Here is a 22,519-nt window from a genome sequence, read left to right as displayed (position 1 = left end):
TCCAGACACAGACATGAGACACCTGGAGAATCTCCAGACACAGACATGAGACACCTGGAGAATGTCTAGACACCTGGAGAATATCAAGACAGAGACACTGGAGAATGTCTAGAGACACAGACATGAGAGGAGAATGTCCAGACAGACATGAGACATGAGAATGTCCAGACACCTGAGGGAATGTCCAGACACAGACATGAGACACCTGGAGAATGTCCAGACACAGACATGAGACACCTGGAGAATGTCCACCACACAGACATGAGACACACCTGGAGAATGTCCACAGACACAGACATGAGACACCTGGAGAATGTCTAGACTCAGACACAGACATGAGACACCTGGAGAATGTCTACAGACACAGACATGAGACACCTGGAGAATGTCCAGACACAGACATGAGACACCTGGAGAATGTCTAGACTCAGACATGAGACACCTGGAGAAGAGTACACCAGACACAGACACACCTGGAGAATGTCAGACACAGACATGAGACACCTGGAGAATGTCCAGACACAGACATGAGACACCTGGAGAATGTCTACAGACACACAGACATGAGACACCTGGAGAATGTCTACCTGAGAATCAGACATGAGACACCTGGAGAATATCCACACACAGACATGAGACACCTGGAGAATGTCTAGACTGACACAGACATGAGACACCTGGAGAATGTCTGCAGAGACACAGACATGAGACACCTGGAGAATGTCCAGACACAGACATGAGACACCTGGAGAATGTCCACACTCACAGACATGAGACACCTGGAGAATGTCCAGACACAGACATGAGACACCTGGAGAATGTCTAGACACAGACATATGAGACACCTGGAGAATGTCCACACTCAGACACAGACATGAGACACCTGGAGAATGTCCAGACACAGACATGAGACACCTGGAGAATATCCAGACACAGACATGAGACACCTGGAGAATGTCCACACAGACATGAGACACCTGGAGAATGTCCAGAGGTACACAGACATGAGACACCTGGAGAATGTCCAGACACAGACATGAGACACCTGGAGAATGTCCACACACAGACATGAGACACCTGGAGAATGTCCAGACACAGACATGAGACACCTGGAGGAATGACAGACATGAGACACCTGGAGAATGTCCAGACACAGACATGAGACACCTGAGAATGTCCAGACCTGGGAGAATGTCCAGACACAGACATGAGACACCTGGAGAATGTCCAGACACAGACATGAGACACCTGGAGAATGTCCACACACAGACATGAGACACCTGGAGAATGTCCAGACACAGACATGAGACACCTGGAGAATGTCCAGACACAGACATGAGACACCTGGAGAATGTCCAGACACAGACATGAGACACCTGGAGAATGTCTAGACTCAGACATGAGACACCTGGAGAATCTCCAGACACAGACATGAGACACCTGGAGAATGTCTGGACACAGACATGAGACACCTGGAGAATCTCACTCAGACACAGACATGAGACACCTGGAGAATGTCTGGACCTGGAGACATGAGACACCTGGAGAATGTCTCAGACACAGACATGAGACACCTGGAGAATGTCTACACTCAGACACAGACATGAGACACCTGGAGAATGTCCAGACACAGACATAGACAGACACCTGGAGAATGTCCATACACAGACATGAGACACCTGGAGAATGTCTAGACACAGACATGAGACACCTGGAGAATGTCTAGACACAGACACAGACATGAGACACCTGGAGAATCTCCAGACACAGACATGAGACACCTGGAGAATGTCCAGACACAGACATGAGACACCTGGAGAATGTCCACACAGACATGAGACACAGACATGAGACACCTGGAGAATGTCCACACACAGACATGAGACACCTGGAGAATGTCCAGACACAGACATGAGACACCTGGAGAATGTCCAGACACAGACATGAGACACCTGGAGAATGTCCAGACACAGACATGAGACACCTGGAGAATGTCCAGACACAGACATGAGACACCTGGAGAATGTCCAGACACAGACATGAGACACCTGGAGAATGTCCAGACACAGACATGAGACACCTGGAGAATGTCCAGACACAGACATGAGACACCTGGAGAATGTCTAGACACACAGACATGAGACACCTGGAGAATGTCTGAGACACAGACATGAGACACCTGGAGAATGTCCAGACACAGACACAGACATGAGACACCTGGAGAATGTCCAGACACAGAGACATGAGACACCTGGAGAATGTCCAGACACAGACATGAGACACCTGGAGAATCTCCACACACAGACATGAGACACAGACATGAGACACCTGGAGAATATCTACACTCAGACACAGACATGAGACACCTGGAGAATGTCCAGACACACAGACAGGAGACACCTGGAGAATGTCCAGACACAGACATGAGACACCTGGAGAATGTCCAGACACAGACATGAGACACCTGGAGAATGTCCAGACACAGACATGAGACACCTGGAGAATGTCTAGACACAGACATGAGACACCTGGAGAATGTCCAGACACAGACATGGGACACCTGGAGAATGTCCAGACACAGACATGAGACACCTGGAGAATGTCCAGACACAGACATGAGACACCTGGAGAATGTCCACACACAGACATGAGACACCTGGAGAATGTCCAGACACAGACATGAGACACCTGGAGAATGTCTACACTCAGACACAGACATGAGACACTGGAGAATGTCCACACACAGACATGAGACACCTGGAGAATCTCCAGACACAGACATGAGACACCTGGAGAATGTCTAGACACAGACATGAGACACCTGGAGAATGTCTACACTCAGACACAGACATGAGACACCTGGAGAATGTCCAGACACAGACATGAGACACCTGGAGAATGTCCAGACACAGACATGAGACACCTGGAGAATGTCCAGACACAGACATGAGACACCTGGAGAATGTCCAGACACAGACATGAGACACCTGGAGAATCTCCAGACACAGACATGAGACACCTGGAGAATGTCTAGACACAGACATGAGACACCTGGAGAATGTCCAGACACAGACATGAGACACCTGGAGAATGTCCAGACACAGACATGAGACACCTGGAGAATGTCTACACTCAGACACAGACATGAGACACCTGGAGAATGTCCACACACAGACATGAGACACCTGAGAATGTCCAGACACAGACATGAGACACCTGGAGAATGTCTAGACACAGACATGAGACACCTGGAGAATGTCTAGACACAGACATGAGACACCTGGAGAATGTCCAGACACAGACATGAGACACCTGGAGAATCTCCAGACACAGACATGAGACACCTGGAGAATGTCCAGACACAGACATGAGACACCTGGAGAATCTCCAGACACAGACATGAGACACCTGGAGAATATCTACACTCAGACACAGACATGAGACACTGGAGAATGTCTACACTGGACAATCTCCAGACACAGACATGAGACACCTGGAGAATGTCCAGACACAGACATGAGACACCTGGAGAATGTCCACACACAGACATGAGAAACCTGGAGAATGTCCACACACAGACATGAGACACCTGGAAAATGTCCACACACAGACACAGACAGACACAGACATGAAATACCTGAAAAAATCCAGAGGCAAGAATAAAAATGTCATAAGATACAGGGGAAAAACGTTTGTTATATCCATCAGTTTGTGTTTTCTGCATGGTTGTACTAAACAGGATGGACTGTACTCACCGCCTTCATCTCGCGCCGTGTGATCTTGCTGTCGTAGTGTTGGATGATGTCTTTGGCAACAACCACAGCTTCGTCCTCCACCTCTGGACCGATCACTTCCTCCTCTAAGAAGTCCTCTGCTATGATGTCAAACACAGCCTCCTCTAGCTGAAACATCCATAAGGAATCCTCAATTAACCCTACCTCTACTCATGCCAAAACAGGGAATCCTTACCCTATCCCACCTGTGACTGAACCACAATAGGATATCCTCAATAGACCCTATCTCTCTTCAGGCCGAAACAAAACAGAGAATCTTCATTTAACCATATCCCACCTGTGGCCAAAATTCAATAGGAATTCTCAATAAACCCTCAACCATTATAACAGTCTTCTGATGTGACATGTTTCTATTACAGATCGGTGCTGAACTCCAACTCGGAAGAATCTTGATTGGCTTCTGATTTGAACTTACTGAGAGAGACTAATAGAAAAACAATAACCTCGAGCTCTACTGTTAGGTCACAGTCAGTCAAGATTTCCTTGTCAGAGTCAGATTAACGTCACATCAGCAATGTTTCAGCCATATCGTGTCGAAAACAATTTTGACGCTGATTAAGAATGTGTATATTATAAAACATGTCATCAAAGGACAGTAAAACATCTAGACAAGTTCGAATTTAAAAGTAGCATGTGAAGTTAAAATTAATGACACAATTTGGACAATACATAATATAAAATAAGGCTATAGATCGCCAACAAATGAAGGTAGATCACCATACTAGAGACAGGTGGTCCTTGGATTCTAATACCATAGCAGGGACAAGTTCAGCCAAAGATCACTCTGCAGTAATAATTATCGCGGCACTTAAGAATATTTACGACAGGCATGCGTTTGTATGTGTTGCTGCCTGTACTAGCCCAGACTTAAGCTGGTTTTATAATGCTAGCCCACTGAGATACCATGCCGCAGTGAAGCACTGAATACCCCACTCAGGGAGGTAATAAAATCATCAGGCCAAGCCATGAATGCATCCAGGGTATAGTGGAGAGTGATCATAACATATACCCTGGAGATTATTGAGGATGCAGCAACCCATGCATGTTGTAAAAGGTGACTAACGGGGTTGGGTGGTCAGGCTCGCTTACTCCTTGACCCATGTCATCGTATCTCAGTTGTGTAGATTGATGCTCATGCTGTTGATCACTGGATTGTCTGGTCCAGGCTGGATTATGTACAGACCGCCAACATATAGCTGGAATTTTGCTGCATATGGCGTTAACAGCGGAACAGATAAGCTGCTTATCTGCATAAATTATGCAAATATTTATGTGAAAACTCAACTCCTATTAAGTCTATTGCGTACAAGTACGGTTGAATTTAAATACTCAACAGATTTGATCTTACATGCGTACAAACAAAAATAGATAATATAATTGAGGTATATTGAGAGGTACTTTTTCAGCACCTGAACTTTGCAACTTGTCTTTTTTTTTCTTATCGTTTCTCATATTGCCGATCGAATATAAATAACAAACATGTAAACCAACACTTTAACGTTAACATATTTTTACAATGAATGGAAAAATGGCAATTGGGTTTGGGTGAGGTGGGTCCAATTTATTTGGTTACTCAAAGGAAAATTAGGATACCCAATTGTAGGGCTGCGCAATATAACCGGTTTACCGGTATATACCGGTTCAGACATGAAAACGATACGTATTGCGATACGTTGATCGAAAACCGGTATTTTGACATGCATTCGGAAAACTTCGTAACACTCGGAAATCTTCGGATATTTCCGTTTTTCACACAGGAAGTCATGCATTTGTTGTAAAATCTCGACCCCCAACAACGAACAATATTTATTGTGGCGCCAATTACTCGGGAAAAGCTTCAGTACTTATGGCAGCATTTTGGGTTGAAGTTCACGGTAGATGGAACTATTGATAAGAGTAACGCGGTATTAAAATATGCAATGGTTAAGTAAATTGAAAGTTTTTATTAAAGCTTAATCAAGCATAGTGATTTTGTTGTATTTTTGCTTTATAAATCAAGCATTAACTTCTTGCAATATATTGCAATACATATCGCAATATATGCTTTCGCATCGCAATATATCGCAATATGAAAATTCTCTGCAATACCCACTCCTACCCAACTGAGATGAACGCAAGCGAGTACATAACTCAATGACCCAAGACGTTATCTGTAGCTCTGGTTAAACAACAAACCAACCTACCAACCACACAACCAGTGCAATGTTTCTCACCAGCTCGCTTCTCATGTCCTGGACCTCCTCAGCGAGTAGTTCATCCAGGATGTTGTCTGCCATGACATCCTCCAGGTAGTTGTGGGCAAGTTCCAGCACCGTCTCACGCACAACCTCCCTGCACTGCTCCGTCACCGCAGCCTCCACGACGTCATCCAGGAACAGCTCCAGGGGATCTGGTGGGGGGATGTAGTAGGGGGTGAGGGGGGTGAGGGGGAGGCTGATCTTGGTGTACCTGCAGAGGTGAGAGATGTCAACACATTCAACCTATCTGTCAACCGTTCATCATCTTGTGTGCAGACTCTTTCAGTGTTGTCACAACCCCTAGTGTACAGTACACAACCCAGTGCACTTAAAAGAACCTCATGAATCCGTTGGTAAATGACCAGATGGTGGCTACATGAATACGTGCAAACGCCTAGTTGCGGGTACAGCAATGTGCAGTAAACTTGGACAAAGTACGGTGACTATGTGTCCCAGTCCACCCAGCTGTGAATGGGTACCTCGTAAGGATGGGAAAGCCACATTAACTCGGTGTGCCTTGTGGCTGCAAGAGTTGTATGCTCCCTAAGAGTTGAGATTGATAATACGGAGTACCGCTGAGACTGACATCCTATGATCGAGGAAAAAAATAACAAAGCGCCTGTGAGCAGCCTAGCTGGAACTCGGCGCTATATAAATAGATTATAATAACATAATAATAATATATGATTATGTGTCAGAAGAACAGGGGAACATTAATACACATGTATAAGGTTCAAGATTCAGTTGGCCTAAATTATTCCCACAAGAGACTAGGGCTGTGCAATATTACCGGTAAACCGGTATATACCGGTACAGTATCTCGTGATACGATTATCGCAATATGGTTCAGATTCTGCAATATATTGGGTCATCCAGAGTTAGCTCCCTTGGCATTATCTGCCCTTGATTTCCATAGCAACAAAATGTGCTCTAAAAGTGCCAAATATACTTTTGTTTCTTTTCTGTTTCATGTAACATTGTACAAGTGGAAGTGTCTTTATAAGTGGCTCCAATATTCTACCAAATGATTTAAGTTTTGGGGTTTTAATGGTTTCATATGTGATGTTTTGGAGAAATTAAGTGGCCTCAAATGGACCATTTTTAAGAAAAGCAAGAGTAATGGATATCAACTTCTTGTTGTGAACAACAGAATGGTTCGGAGTGTATGCTTGCTCCTTCATCAGGTAATGAATATTCACAATAAAGAAGTTGACATCCATAAATCTTGCTTTTCCTATGCATTCCACTTCTAAATGCCCTTCAAAGATTTGACCAATCTTTTATTTGAACTTATAAGTAGAGACACTGGTTCTGAGTGACCACTCTCACAATTCACATTATTTTGTTATTTTTGTTTTGTTTCTTAATGGGACATATGTTCACATTTTACGATAAAGGCCAAAGTCTTATAAATCTTAGAGATTTTAAGCTCAAGTAGTTCACCTAAATCATGTGTTTGTTTCATTTTACAACAGTTCATGTTAACACATATTTATATTGGAGTTGAATCTGAATGAATCACTGACATACAGTAACAATAATTACATACTGCATTGAAGTGCATTCAATTTGAATCAAACAACACTGACCATAAAAATCATGTTGTACTATTACCTTTATCATTATGTTCGCAAAACTTTGTTGCAATATTTACTTCAATGAAACATTCCCCATTAAGGCTCTATATACTTTATCTGTACACCACTGGCATACACCCATACACAATGGGGACGGGGAGCCTGAAAGTATGGCACAACAGCAACAAAGAAGATGATGTCACACACAGAGAGCTATTATGAATTTATGATGTACACACTTGCAAAGAAACCTTCCAGTCAATATATCACAATATGTATTGCAATATCTCTTGAATTATTGCAATATAATCGCAATATGAGAATCTGGGTAATATCCAGCCCTACAAGAGACACAGTCATCCATCCACCCATCTATCTGTCTGATCAACAAATAATGGTAGGGATAGCCTAGTAGTTGCCTAGTTCCGATTCCCCACATGGGTACAATGTGTGAAGCCCATTTCTGGTGTCCCCCGCCGTGATATTGGCGGTGTAAAACTAAACTCACTCCCTCCCTCGAGCTCACTCTTGTTCCAAAAAACATGAACAGATTACAACTGCTATAATAATGATGCTAACTTTATGCTCTCATGCTATCAACCACCAGTTTGCTGGACACAGAGATGATTATTTGCGGGATGCCACGATACAGATGGAGAATTGCTATTTGTGCAGTAAAACAACATTCCCACTTTAATGTGGACCACTTTTGGAGAAAACATATAATTTCTAAAGCGGCGAGTTTGGTTTTACGCCGCTTTTAGCAGTATTTCAGCAACATCACGGCGGGGGACACCAGAAATGGGCTTCACACATTGTACCCATGGGGGAATCGAACCCAGGTCTTCGGCGTGACGTAATTTCTAAAGACTTTATGACGCAACATTTCACCAGAATTTCTACAATTAAACAAAATATGTTTTGAGGTTCCATAGTGAGAATGATATGCTTTTGAGAAGTGAGGGAGTGAGTTTAGTTTTATGCCGCACTCAGCAATATTCCAGCCATATTGTGGCGGTCTGTAAATAATCGAGTCTGGACCAGACAATCCAGTGATCAACAGCATGAGCATCCACCTGCGCAATTGGGAACCGATGACATGTGTCAACCAAGGTAGCGAGCCTGACCCTCCGATCCCATTAGTCGCCTCTTACGACAAGCATGGATTACTAAAGGTTCATTCTAACCAGGACCTTCACTGGTTGCTTTAGAGAAAGTATGTGAGAGCATTTAAAACCATTTTAGACAATATTGCTGTTATACAGTGGCACATTTGCTTGGCTCGGGTGCTGACAAACTCGGAATAATGACGAGGGCAAATCAGGGATAAGAACCCCACATCCAAGGATTCTGGCACACATAAGGGAGAGAACTCTGTACAGCTAAGTGTAGTAAATGTGAAAATGAGCCCGCTGTATCTTGATGTATAAGTCTGATGAGAAACGATGACCTACGGTCTAGCCTCCTCCAGCATGGCTTCCCGAGCAATCTCTTCCGTCATCTCTTCGATCTCCCGTGAAAGGATGTCGTCACATGCTCGCAGCGCTGGCATGAACCATGGATGCTCCGCTGGCTGCAGCACAACATCATCATCATCAATATCATCGTCATCATCATCATCATCATCAATAACATCATCAAAATCATCACCATCATACAGATTATAGCCCTACATCTGCTATCAACCGAGAATCTTCACACAAGAATCCATCTAGTTATAACAACCTGTACAATCGTTTACTGCTAAAGACTGACCTCTGTTTATCAACTCTAACGATAGGTTTTTTCAGCAAAAAGATGAAATGTGATAATTTGGATCAGAACTTCAGATTCTGATTTCCACAAAACACATACTGGTGTTCATCTACACCCTATCTAAGATAATAATAATAAACTTCCAGAGAATTAGAACTTCCTGATACTTATAAAGCTGAATATTAAATTATTGATTAGCATATACTTTCATCTAGTCTGTCGTACAGACCCTGAAGTAAATACATCCAAGAAAGCCCACGCAAGTCTAGAAAATGTGGCAAGTCTAGATTTCCTCAGCTTCAGGCAGGGCTCCTTTTCATTATATATATTTTTATTTTTTTTACAATGAACTTTTTTCAGTAAATTATGTTCATTTCAGAGACTAGTTGTTAGTCTAACTTTCATCACATATATGGAGATTCTAGTTGGTTTTACTGTTCTTCATTGGCAGGTTTTAATAACTTACATGTATTCATGGTGAATTTAGAACTTGTTTTAGTCACGAAATGGCTGAAATATTGCCGGTGTGATTGTAAATCTTAACTCACTCACTCACTCATATATGAAGACTATACTTAAGATGAAATGATAAGTTACTATTTCTGTTTCACCTACTGGCACTCCAACCTGCGCGGGGTGGAGGAGCCAAGGGACATAACTCCACACAGTTATTGTTGGAATCTAACACCTCTGTGCCATCTCTCCTCCAAAGTAACATGACATCATATAAGTGAGATGAGGTGAAATTGGGTTTTACGTTGTGCTTGAGAATATTTCGCTCATATGACGATGTGCATGTGTGTGTATGTGTATGTGCGGCTGCTTGTACTAGCCCAGACTTAAGCTGGTTTTATAGTGCTCGCCCACTGAGATACCATGCCACAGTGAAGCATGAATACCCCACTCAGACACATTATACTGACTCCGAGCCGACCAGTCCTTGTTGTACCCATTAATGCCGAGCGCCAGGCAGGGACCAACAATTACCATATTTTCACGTCTTTTGGTATGGCGCGGTCGGGGATCGAACCCAGCGACCTTCCGCTCTCCGGGCGGACGCTCTAACCACTACACCACGGAGGCGGTCAACATCATATAAGTAGTGATAACAACAATGTCTTTAAAGTCCACAATGATGATTCTCCACGACAGGCTGGTTTTGTGTTGGGCAGTCTTTCAAAACAGGCTGACTCATCTGTTTATAATATTCAGGTATATAAATATACCGATCAGTTGATGTGTGATCTGATTGGCAATTTATAACAAGGCTTTCTGGTTTGTCTGTCTCAGACTTACCTGAAATTGAAATACTGTGAAAATCAAATTTACAAGAAGAGTATTCGTAATTAATTTTTTTATTTAAAAACAAAACTGGCGATAGTATGATTGTCTAAACTAATATTAGTTTGGTGCTACTGTGAATGAAATAAAATATTAATGTCAAATAGCGACTACTCTGTTAGTTTTAAGAATTAGATGTAAGGAAGAACAGGGATAACAACATGGCTGTCAGTTTGTGTGGAGGGTTGGAGTTAGGAAGAAAAGGGATTCAGTGATATCAACATGGCTGTCAGTTTGTGTGGAGGGTTGGAGTTAGGAAGAAAAGGGATTCAGTGATATCAACATGGCTGTCAGTTTGTGTGGAGGGTTGGAGTTAGGAAGAAAAGGGATTCAGTGATATCAACTTGGCTGTCAGTTTGGGAGGGTTGGAGTTAGGAAGAAAAGGGATTCAGTGATATCAACATGGCTGTCAGTTTGTGTGGAGGGTTGGAGTTAGGAAGAAAAGGGATTCAGTGATATCAACATGGCTGTCAGTTTGTGTGGAGGGTTGGAGTTAGGGAGAAAAGGGATTCAGTGATATCAACATGGCTGTCAGTTTGTGTGGAGGGTTGGAGTTAGGAAGAAAAGGGATTCAGTGATATCAACATGGCTGTCAGTTTGTGTGGAGGGTTGGAGTTAGGGAGAAAAGGGATTCAGTGATATCAACATGGCTGTCAGTTTGTGTGGAGGGTTGGAGTTAGGGAAAAAAAGGGATTCAGTGATATCAACTTGGCTGTCAGTTTGTGTGGAGGGTTGGAGTTAGGGAGAAAAGGGATTCAGTGATATCAACATGGCTGTCAGTTTGTGTGGAGGGTTGGAGTTTGGGAGAAAAGGGATTCAGTGATATCAACATGGCTGTCAGTTTGTGTGGAGGGTTGGAGTTAGGAAGAAAAGGGATTCAGTGATATCAACATGGCTGTCAGTTTGTGTGGAGGGTTGGAGTTAGGAAGAAAAGGGATTCAGTGATATCAACATGGCTGTCAGTTTGTGTGGAGGGTTGGAGTTTGGGAGAAAAAGGGATTCAGTGATATCAACACGGCTGTCAGTTTGTGTGGAGGGTTGGAGTTAGGAAGAAAAGGGTGTCTCAGGGATTGGGATAGAGAACTTGACAATGGGCCATTTTCAGGATTATTAGCCCTTTTCTCAATTTAGAATGGGCCACTACCCTTGTATCAATAGTAAACTTCAAAATTTTAATGGGCCATTTTGTATTCTAATGTGCAAAATGGCCCATGGCCCCTGCCTTTCCCAATCCCTGGGTGTCTACAGGTATCTATGTGGATTTAAGGTTAAGAAGAGTGAGTTAGTTAATGATCAGCGTCACATCAGCAATATTCAGGCTATAAGGTGATGAGAACAATTTATACATTTATTATAATTAATATATTTAGAACGTGGGACCTGTCGGCAATGGACAATAAAACTACTAGAGTATCACAGATGTTAAGTTAAAACTAGCATGTTATCAGAAAAGATATCACTTTGTGCCGCTGACTATGAACGTAGGAATGTACTGTATGGGTCTAGCAGAGATATGTCAAACTTGGTCAGTTCTGTCGCTTACATGACATCCTGTATTAAACTGCATCCCTTATGAAGTTACTTCCAATATGTACCTATGAAGATTAGAATTGATCTTCAGTAACCCATGCTTGTCGTAAGAGGCGACTAATGGGTGGTCAGGCTTGCTGATTTGGTTGTCACATGTCATCGTATCCCAATTGCGTAGATCGATGCTCATGATGTTGATCGTTGGACTGTCTGGTCCAGAGTCGATTATTTACAGACTGCAGATATAGTTGTAATATTGCGGCATAAAACTTAACTCACTCACTCACTTCCAATTCGCATCACTCTCTGAAACCTGACCATGCTGGGATTTTATGACACATTACGTGGTCTATTAGAAACAGTGAAATTCTAGTGCAAGGGTTACCTCCCTTCAGAAACTTCAGAAATATTATTTGGCAAACAGACATGACCAAGTCTACTTAGGTGTGAAGGATGGGTCTATGTGCAGGGTTATTACGATATTTATACACACCAACTTGTCAACCTCCGTAAGAGCATCGATTAAAACATCAGGTACAAATTCCTCCTCTAAACAATCCGTTATAAACCAATTGACAAAGTCCTCAGCAAACAGCGGATGTTTAATGAAAAATGTGTGTGTTTCATCCTGAAAATAAAATTAAGTCAGAAACCATCACCAACACAGCAAAACATGTCAACAAAACACAACAAAATACTTCAACAACTCAACAAAACAACACCACAACACTGACTGACTGACTGACTGAGTTTGGTATTACACCGCTTTTAGCAACATTCCAGCAATATCACGGCGGGGGACACCAGAAATGGGCTTCACTCATTGTACCCATGTGGGGATTCTAACCCGGGTCTTCGGCGTGACGAGCCAACGCTTTAACCACTAGACTACCCCACCCCCCCCCACATCACCACAACAAAACATCATTAAAACAAAACAAAACACGTCAATTAATCACAAAGATTGGAAGCATGATCATACATAAATTGATCAATATCATAAGTAATCCATGAAGATCAGGGTTGGAATTGGCATCGGGAGGTCAGGCTCGGTTACTTGGTTGACACAGGTCATTGTATCCCAAATACATAGGTCAATGCTCATGATGTTGATCACTGGATTGTCTGGTCCAGACATGATTATTTACATACGGATCAGTAAACAGTTCCACACATGAATATGAAATTTTTAGAGTAAAATTAATATTTTTATACTTATCCTGACTCATGCTTATTTGCTTGTCTTCTTCTTCTGGCGAACCTAGTGGAACACTTGTATCTCCCAATTGAAGCTCCCTTCAATAAAAAATCACTCATTAGTACTCACCACGAGTTACCTCCCTTCTGTAAGCTCGGGAACGAGGGCGCCACCCAAGCCCATGTGCCCCACTCTCTCCTTTTTTGCTTTGAGCCCAACACTTTCTTTTTTCGAGAAAACCAAAGTGTTAAGTGGGGAGGCCGGGGCTTACCTCATGAGTCAGGATAAGCATAAAAATATTAATTTTACTCTAAAAATTTCATATTTTTCTTATCCTGACTCATGCTTATTTGCTTGTAGAATCCTATGGATTAGGAGGTGGGATTATATATACTTTGGATTTTACTAATTAGTGATTTGAAGTGATATGATTGTAATAACCGAGTATGGGAACTTCATGAAGGCACTGAACTGAATTCCTGCTGTTAATATAACAGCTGCCTTTAAAGAAGGTTATTACACTTTACTGCATATAATAAAAGTATATAGAACATTAATTAAGCTAAGGCCATTAATGTGATAGTATAAACTGTTGATAGTTTATAATGAATACTTTTATAAGAACCAAAGTAGTAAGCTTACAATATGTATATATATAAGCTATGACAGAATTGTGCTTAAGGTATAAAGATAACTTAAGCTGTATAATAGTAACCAACTACTGATAGTTTGTTAACTTATACATGTTATGAAATGAACATATGACTGAGCTTAAGGAAGAACTTAAGCTGAACATATATATAATAGTAGAAACTCGTAAGAGTTGTAGGTATATATATATTATGATATAAATCATAGTACTGAGCTTAAGATAATATTTTAACTTAAGCAAATATATATAGCTAAAGTTGAAGCTAGTGCTCTAATTTCGTGAGGATTAGTAGCACTTGGAGGGTCCAGTCCAGCTGCCTTGTAGGCTCTTAGTATGACAGTTCTGATCCAAATAGAAATGGTAGTGCGCGACACTTCTGTCGATGAGCGATGTTATGAATATCATCAAATCGTGTTCTGAGACACAGGCGTTCTCACGTCCAGCTCACTGGGCGAAGAAGGAGAGAGTGAGGCACATGGGCTTGGGTGGCGCCCTCGTTCCCGCGCTTACAGAAGGGAGGTAACTCGTGGTGAGTACTAATGAGTGATTCTTTATTGAAGGGACCTTCAATTGGGAGATACAAGTGTTCCACTAGGTTCGCCAGAAGAAGAAAACAAGCAAATAAGCATGAGTCAGGATAAGAAAAAATAAACATTTATCATCATTACTTCTTCACCGGGGCGGTAAGATAGCCGAGTGGTTAAAGCGTTCGCTGGTCTCATCGAAATCCTGGGTTAGATTCCCCACATGGGTACGGTGTTTGAAGCCGATTTCTGATATCCCCATTCTGATATTGCTGGAATATTGCTAAAAGCAGCCTAAAACCATATCCACTCACTCACTCACAACCTCACCAACATATTTACTGATTGTTAACACAACACATTTACACAACACAACACAGCAAAACACAATAAACAACACAACTGTATACAACACATGAAAGCACCATATCTATTTCTTTAATTAATACACACGCTTATCTCAGTGACTCAAGCATTCTCTCATCACGCCAAAGACCCGGGTTCCATTCCCACATGTGTATAGTGTGTGAGGTCAATTTTCAATATCTTCATCATCATATTGCTGTAATAATGCTAAAAGCAGCATAAAACCATATTCATTCAGAGGCCCAGATAAGCTGCGTATCCGGGTAAAATACGAATAGGAAATTTCCAATTACGCATTGAAAAATAATTGTTGCGTACCAATTACACATTTAAAATGTTAGATACGTAAAAAAATTAAACAAATGCGTATATATTATAAAAATCGCTTGCGTAATGAAAAAGACATCGATTGCTATCAAGTTGTACTGTTAGTATAGGACTAGTGTTGTACTGTCAGCATAGGATGAGTAATTTTTTATGAAATCATTTCCATTATATTTAAGTTGGTTTTGATTAGGTATGACATAAGGCAGAACATACCTACTTAGTAAACTTACTCAATGACATAATACTTAGGTGAGTAAAATGACTGAAATACACACATATTAGAAAGCAGTGGGTAAAGGAAAATGAAATACCCACTCAACACTCATAATACACGATCCAAAAAAATACAGTGGGTACAGTACCCACATGAGCTAAATCTTATCTGGAGCTCTGTTCATTCACTCACTCACAACATCTCCACACAAATGCAGTTCAAGAAAAGATTACAATCCACCATTTGTTTAAGCCCAGTCCCATCACTACATGCCACATGAAACAGATACCAACCACAATCACAACTCACCGAGACATCTTCCAGCTCAATGTCCAGTAGTGGTTGGGCATACTGAAACACGATATACATTTCTCAATTCCTGGAACTGGAAGCCAAACAATGCACTTGATTGCTGGGTCTTAAGACCCCAGGGGTGTGGGCTCTACGTATATAACAAAAAATATTTTGAGGTTACATTTTCAACTGAATCCCTGAAGTTATGTTTTATCTGTTCTCTATGCGGCTTTTCTCGAGGTAATTGTTTTACGTTTTCTACCAGATGGGTCTTAGTACTATATAAAAGGAAAGGATTGTAACGGGTCAACACACCAAGTTCGTTTCAGGGCGAATTCAACAATGCTCAGTTGAGTTGAGATTGAAAATAAGATGTGCCGTTTGAGTTTGACATCCAATGATCGAGGGAAAGACAAAGTGCCTTTGAGCAACTGAGCTGGATATCGGCGCTATACAAATGTTAGTATAACACATATAATATACCTTTAAAAGTATGTACTTTGTATTAGAGTTTTGACGATATATCGTAGTATCGATAATCGTGATACTTTTTCTGACAATAAATATATCGATACTTTTTTCCGTATTGTGATATGTATCGTTGACCTTAAAATTGTGACTTTTCACCAGAAATTGACGGTTATGTCCAACTTTACACTGTTTCTTGTTATCAAAATACACTTTTTTAAAGAAAATAACTAAAGATAGCATATCGTGATATGCATCGTATCGAATCGTATCATTCCATGATATCGCGATACGTTTCGTATCGTGAAATATCTGTATCGTCACACCTCTACTTTGTAAAGCTAGCATCTTCGGAAGCTCTAACAATAGTGATTTATCGATTCTGAAACAAAATCCCTGCTCAGAATTAGTACCAATAACGTAGATAGGGACAGTGGGAATCTCGTTAATCTATTCATGTGCGTCACTAATTAGATGACGAGGCATTTGGCTACCTTAAGAGAGTCATAGTTACCGATTTTCTTGTTTATTTCATCATAAACAGTGATCGCATTTAACAACCCTTAACAACCCTGGACATGACCTGCCTCACACTGAAAAGAGCCAGCGATCAGATGGGACGTATTTTACTTATATCCAATCAGATCGTAAGCTCTACCTACCTGGTACGACCTTCTGGGTGGGGTGTAGGCTCTTCGCCGGGGTAGTGGTTCTTCCTCCGAGTGTTCGCCACTATCGTCCGAATCTGATCCATCTGGTACGGTGTGTACAGGCATCACATAAGCATTCAACATAGGCACCGGGTACCCGTTCAAGGGCCCCGGGTAGCTGTGTATGGGGACTGGATAACCGTTATTCAAAGGGACTGGATACCCGTTATTCAAAGGTACCGAATTCCTGGCAGGATCACGACGGGACTTGCGGCCCTTCTTTTTGGAAGTGGACCCTGAGAGACGTAACCTATCTCTGTGAATGTCCTTATACCCTCTGTTAGACTTCTTCTTGTCTCTGCGCTTTTGGTGCCGCCCCGCTCCTTTGGGTGGGGGAGGGTAGTACATGGGGAAAGGCTGACCGTAGACCACAGAGGGCGGGGCATACATGGGGTAAGGTAGAGGGTGGGGTTTAAGTTGGTCGTCCTCATCATCGTCAGTTTCTTCTCCCCAGCTGTCGTATTCAGGAGGTCTGTAACCATAGCAACAAGATGGCACAAACATCAGAAAATGAATATTGCATTTAACTGTATCCATAGAAACTACTCTTAAAAAACATAATGCATTTCTCTCAATACCACTAACTTGGTCAGCTACCATATAAAGCTACCTTATTTAAAAAAAATTAAGCATGTAAATTACAATATTAAATTAAAAAGTTCTAACAAATTAGGCCCCCCAAAAACATATGTCAGCTTCCAGTAACCCAACTACACCCCCAACCCCCCACCCCGACCCTAAATCTTTTTCTAACCAAGTCATAATCATGTCTGGAGTGCATTTCTTTTCAACTCATCATTTTCATCCCAATCGGGTATGATATTTTCATCTTTTTCAGTTTACGTAGGGCTAAAATGGATTGTATTGAATAGGCACAATGGGCTCTCACTGACAAATACTGCAAATAAATGACATAAATAATGAATCGATATAGAAAGCTTTCTATATTTCATCACAAGGCATTGCCACTACATGATATGGTTGTCTTGAGGACCGTCTCCGGTGCCACCTGATGCTACTAAAAAAAAAGAAGATAAAACCGACCCACCTACCCTGTTTTTAAAGAGCATGTAATAGGAAACGGACATATATTTTTTTGGGGGGTGCCTTAATGCAACGTTGCATTAACTCATTAAGCCCGAGAGCCCCATCACTACTCAACACCTGGAAGCCCTCGCTGATTGCCCACTCTCTGTGCCGAGACTAATTAGTGCTAGTCACACCTGATTTCCTGGCAGGTTTCGGGGATCACAGGAAACTGTGTAGTCGTACAAACAAGTCCTGATTGTTTAATTGTGTCTTAAAGATATATGTTGAAAGAAATCAGGTGTGAATACATGTCGTGTATTGCAAGCTTTATGTAATTTTATTGCAAGTTTCTCTTGTAGACCTTTTGTCGGCTTGTACATTTATATTTTATCACAATATGCATACACATGTATTCTTTGTATGTAACAGATGAGACACTGCGTTAACAAATTCTCTCTCTTATATCATTGTGTGAGGTTTAAATTTACAAAACATCTATGACAATGACATACTGTAAAGAAGAATTTACTTTCATACTTTATAATCTTCGACTGAAAATAAGCGGTTTTGCCGATACATTTCTAGTGTTTACTGAATTATTTTAATGAAAGTACTATAACGCTAGTCTGTGACTAGCACAAAGCACATTCATAGCATTGCACTTTATTTCATACAGATTTAATGCAGAAAACATACGTGACCATACAAACATACATATACAAAATGTATACTACATATTCCTTGCATAGACATAAAACAAAGAGTCATTGATAGGGCTGTCATCAAATTTTTGTAGTGGCGAAATAGAACGTTCGGTATCTCAACTGTTCAATGTAGTGGCTGGTCATATGTTATCTATGCGACCAGTCGTTATCATGAGATACCTGTCACAGAGGAAAGGACAGGTGATGGGGCTGGTGCTTAAATTTCTGAAGAGCACGTTTGGTCACTCAGCAGCTTGGATAGAGATTGGTTATTGGCTATATCCTTGACCAGTCGATATGCTGGGTTTCGGCTTTATCAACTCAAGCTATCATGTAACAGTTTGTGTATTGTAAACATACACACTGGTAACAATGTATGAAATATACACATAAGACAAATAGGAGTTGATAGTCACTTTGGCGAGTTTATTTGTCCTCATTTTAGTGTTTTTCGATAAGTAAAACAAAGCGATTGAAATCCAACCACTGAGTAGAGGTAGTATATATTTTCATATACATTTTATGCACACAACTAGTACATAAAACATAATGGTTTGCTGTTCATGTAAATATAATCTTCACCTTGATACGAATGACTATCCAAACTAGAGTACACACACGAGGTGACACTATACTGAATTATTATAGTGTATAAACTTGCAGTTGACACCCCCACCCCCAATATTTATGAAGGTGGGCGTGCCTATATCTTTACTGAATGCAAACGAGGTTCATAAGATTACAGATGTGCATGCATGTATAAACATCACAGAGAGGCGTGACTCCATAAAGCAAGATGTCCAATGATATAACAGCATCTGTTTATTTTACACTTGTCACGGGGACAAACCTTTCAACAAGGACGTAACTCTACATATGCATTCTACCGGAGGCTGTTATTTCAAGGTCGAAGAGGCGTTCAATTATCTCATTACTGTAATCTGCTTGAATGATTATACACATGTGTATCGATACCGTAACTGATATACTATCCAGCTTTTATTGACGATGGATCAATAGAGACTGAGTTGATTGATACACGTGATAATTGCACCGGATTTGATAATTACACAGATCAAATACAAACGTTTTACAGAATGCTCATGTAAATTGCATAGAAAACTGACAATTCAAATCAACATGAAACTTTCAACAGCTTGAACAAACATGCTTGAAATACCTTTGTATGGGCTTACATGTAATAACTTATGATATTACTTCTGTCCATGTGTGACAATGTTTTGAATTACCAACTTACTGTCTTTTGTAACAAACGTAGTAAAACATTTCATTGTTGTAATAACACTGACATGTATATATGTATTCGATGCAAAGGAGCGACTTATCACTTTATATTCGCTTAGGTAACATTACGAACTTTAGATTATGGAAAACAACTAGTTACAATTCAAATTAGTAAGTTCAAATTATGTTTAATCTATTCGAGCTTGGATGTATAATTACTTGTGTTTATACATTATGTTTCAGTATATGAAACATGACAACGTAATGATGCCTAAAAAGTAAATTCAAACTATTCTATTGTGTTTGAATTCTTTGTATGACCTTGAAATTTCGTATATTGTTTCCTATTTATTAGGTAGTTGAAGGAAATATAATTTTTAGTAACCTCTAAACCATTACATCTAATTCAATCAAGGTGCATACGAAGTATTTTAGTATCCATTCCCAAGGAAGAGTACCAGGCACTTACCTCTGTAAAAACATCAAAATCCCCTTTCTCGCCGACATGCATTCATTTGCTAAACGCTGTACAAGCCTATGATAATGATTAGCAATTGTTATCAAAACACTTTAAATACTTCTTCTGATTGATACTAAATCTCTAAGTGGGATCTCTCGTAAGAAAAGCTAACATTTGCTCAGTAATGCTAAATTGGTTGAAATAATAGGTACAGTCAGCGGAATCTTAAAATGCGATTTTTAAAAGTACAACACATGACATGGTTTGATACAAAACAGATTACCGTGAATTTGCGACTTCGGAAAAATAACCATGCACAGATTTCCATCTCGCTGAATAAGAATCATGCTTTCTGTTGGCGACTGTATGTGGCTCTAAGACTCGCCAATTATTGTGAGAAGCTGCTAATTACTGTGCCCCATAAACAGACTGGCAGTTCACAGCTGTGAGTAGAGAGCTGATTAATTTGCCCCATATATTTTAAAATAACACATGTTCGTCTCTGCGAGATCTCTCGGCCTTAATGAGTTAAATCGACTCTCGCACCCTCTACCAGCCAAAACATTATTTCAAGCGAACCATATAGAGTTATTTCCCTTGGAGCGTTCCTCATGAATATCCTATGCACAACTATGTGATTGAAACCAGCTCGGCAAACACTGACAACACCGCGTGCGTCAATTTTCGATGTCTGAAGCAATTGTTTACATTACATATGTGGCAAGTGTTCCCTGTTTGGAAAGCTGTTCGCCTCGAAGTTTCAATTATCGATTTCAGGCAAGTCGTAAGGGATAATAAATCTTTTATTGCAACAACAGGAAGCTAAAGTGAGTGCATATGCCCCAGTATATATAATATACCCCAAAATAATGTCGAAAATGTGCGACATTGTGCCTTTAATGATTACTTGGTCTTTGGTGAGTTGAGATGAAATTGAGAGAATGGCCCATTCAGGAATAATGCACAGTTCCAGCAACATGCATGCATGTCAGTTTGCTTGTTCTGACTACTACTAGTTTTTAAAATGCTAGCCTACTGAGATTCTCTGACGCAGTCTAACATGGTTGTCCCACTCAGAGATAGAAGACTGACAGCGCCGATCAGAGTCAACCATGTTTAGGTATAATGCTGCATACAGGTGTAGCAGCCCAGAATACCCCCCCACCAGATTATACCCCAGGGTAAACTATAGGCTAGCCCAGTTTATACCCCGGGGGTATATTCTGGACCAGGCCAAAGTATACCCCTCCAGCCCAGACTATACCCCTAAAAAAATTATGTTGACAATTCACTCAATATGAGTGTGTGACTCAGGGCAATGGTCTTGGTGTCATTTAAAGGAATTTGTAGGTGCATTTCATTTACATTACTGCATAATACAAAATTTATGAGGTATTTGTTGAGTGCCTCTCTGCGATGTGATATTTTCGACTTTGCGTAACCCAGCCATGCTGATACATCATCAAGGTAAGTAGTTAGTTATCTGCTTTATTTAGTGTCGCATGCACAACTAAGGTATTTCGGCGACGGGGTAGTACACTTATTAAGAAATGAGGTGGAACAAAAAATAGAAAATTTGAGAGAAAACTGATTTGAAAAGTTAAAAGAAAATATATACATATTAATTACAATTTTTAATATGGTAAAAAGTGGAATTATTGTATTATTGTTTTGGGAGATTAGATGGTCTATGGAGATCATCAAAATGTTTGTGGAATTATTTTATACAGGACTAGTTTAACCCCGGGTATAGTCTGGGACAGGGGTAACCTCTGGCCTGTTACACCGGCATCTAACCCCAACCTTCCACTCTGTGAGTAAGTGCTGTGTCCACTAGACCATGGAGGAATTTGTTTGAGGAACATAGACGACAAAGAAAAGTGAGAAGAACTGGTCGTTTGTATGCCAAGTATGTTACATATTTTTCACCTGTCTTACAATACCCTATCATACCATATGCTTCTTCCCAAAGACAAAAACAGTTACAAGCCTAAATCTTAATCCAATGTTTATCTAAAAGGCCTTTTTTCATCATTGATCTTAATTACAGAAATAGCAACAATTCCAAATCTGAAAGGGGAAAAATAACATAAT

The 22,519-nt window shown here is 40.8% G+C and overlaps 1 protein-coding gene across 3 annotated transcripts in view; it reads right to left on the bottom strand.

The window, feature by feature from the left end:
- Positions 1-22,519, bottom strand: part of LOC124273990 — a 34,103-nt gene that overhangs the window by 7,069 nt on the left and 4,515 nt on the right. For 2 of the 3 annotated variants that reach the window (XM_046709326.1, XM_046709324.1), the window contains exons 4-9: positions 16,940-17,459; positions 15,825-15,866; positions 12,728-12,862; positions 9,063-9,181; positions 6,008-6,242; positions 3,756-3,902 (exon numbers count right to left, since the gene is read on the bottom strand). In XM_046709326.1, coding sequence (XP_046565282.1) covers positions 3,756-3,902; positions 6,008-6,242; positions 9,063-9,181; positions 12,728-12,862; positions 15,825-15,866; positions 16,940-17,459 — 1,198 coding nt within the window. The remainder of the gene's footprint in view (positions 1-3,755; positions 3,903-6,007; positions 6,243-9,062; positions 9,182-12,727; positions 12,863-15,824; positions 15,867-16,939; positions 17,460-22,519) is intronic. The other variant, XM_046709325.1, reaches the window with a different exon arrangement.

This window comes from Haliotis rubra, unplaced genomic scaffold (genome assembly GCF_003918875.1).
Source record: "Haliotis rubra isolate DU_JTF1 unplaced genomic scaffold, ASM391887v1 Scf1868, whole genome shotgun sequence".
In the NCBI taxonomy this organism is placed as follows: domain Eukaryota; kingdom Metazoa; phylum Mollusca; class Gastropoda; order Lepetellida; family Haliotidae; genus Haliotis; species Haliotis rubra.
The sequence above is the reverse complement of the archived record's forward strand: the minus strand, read 5'-3'. Positions and strand labels throughout refer to the sequence as shown.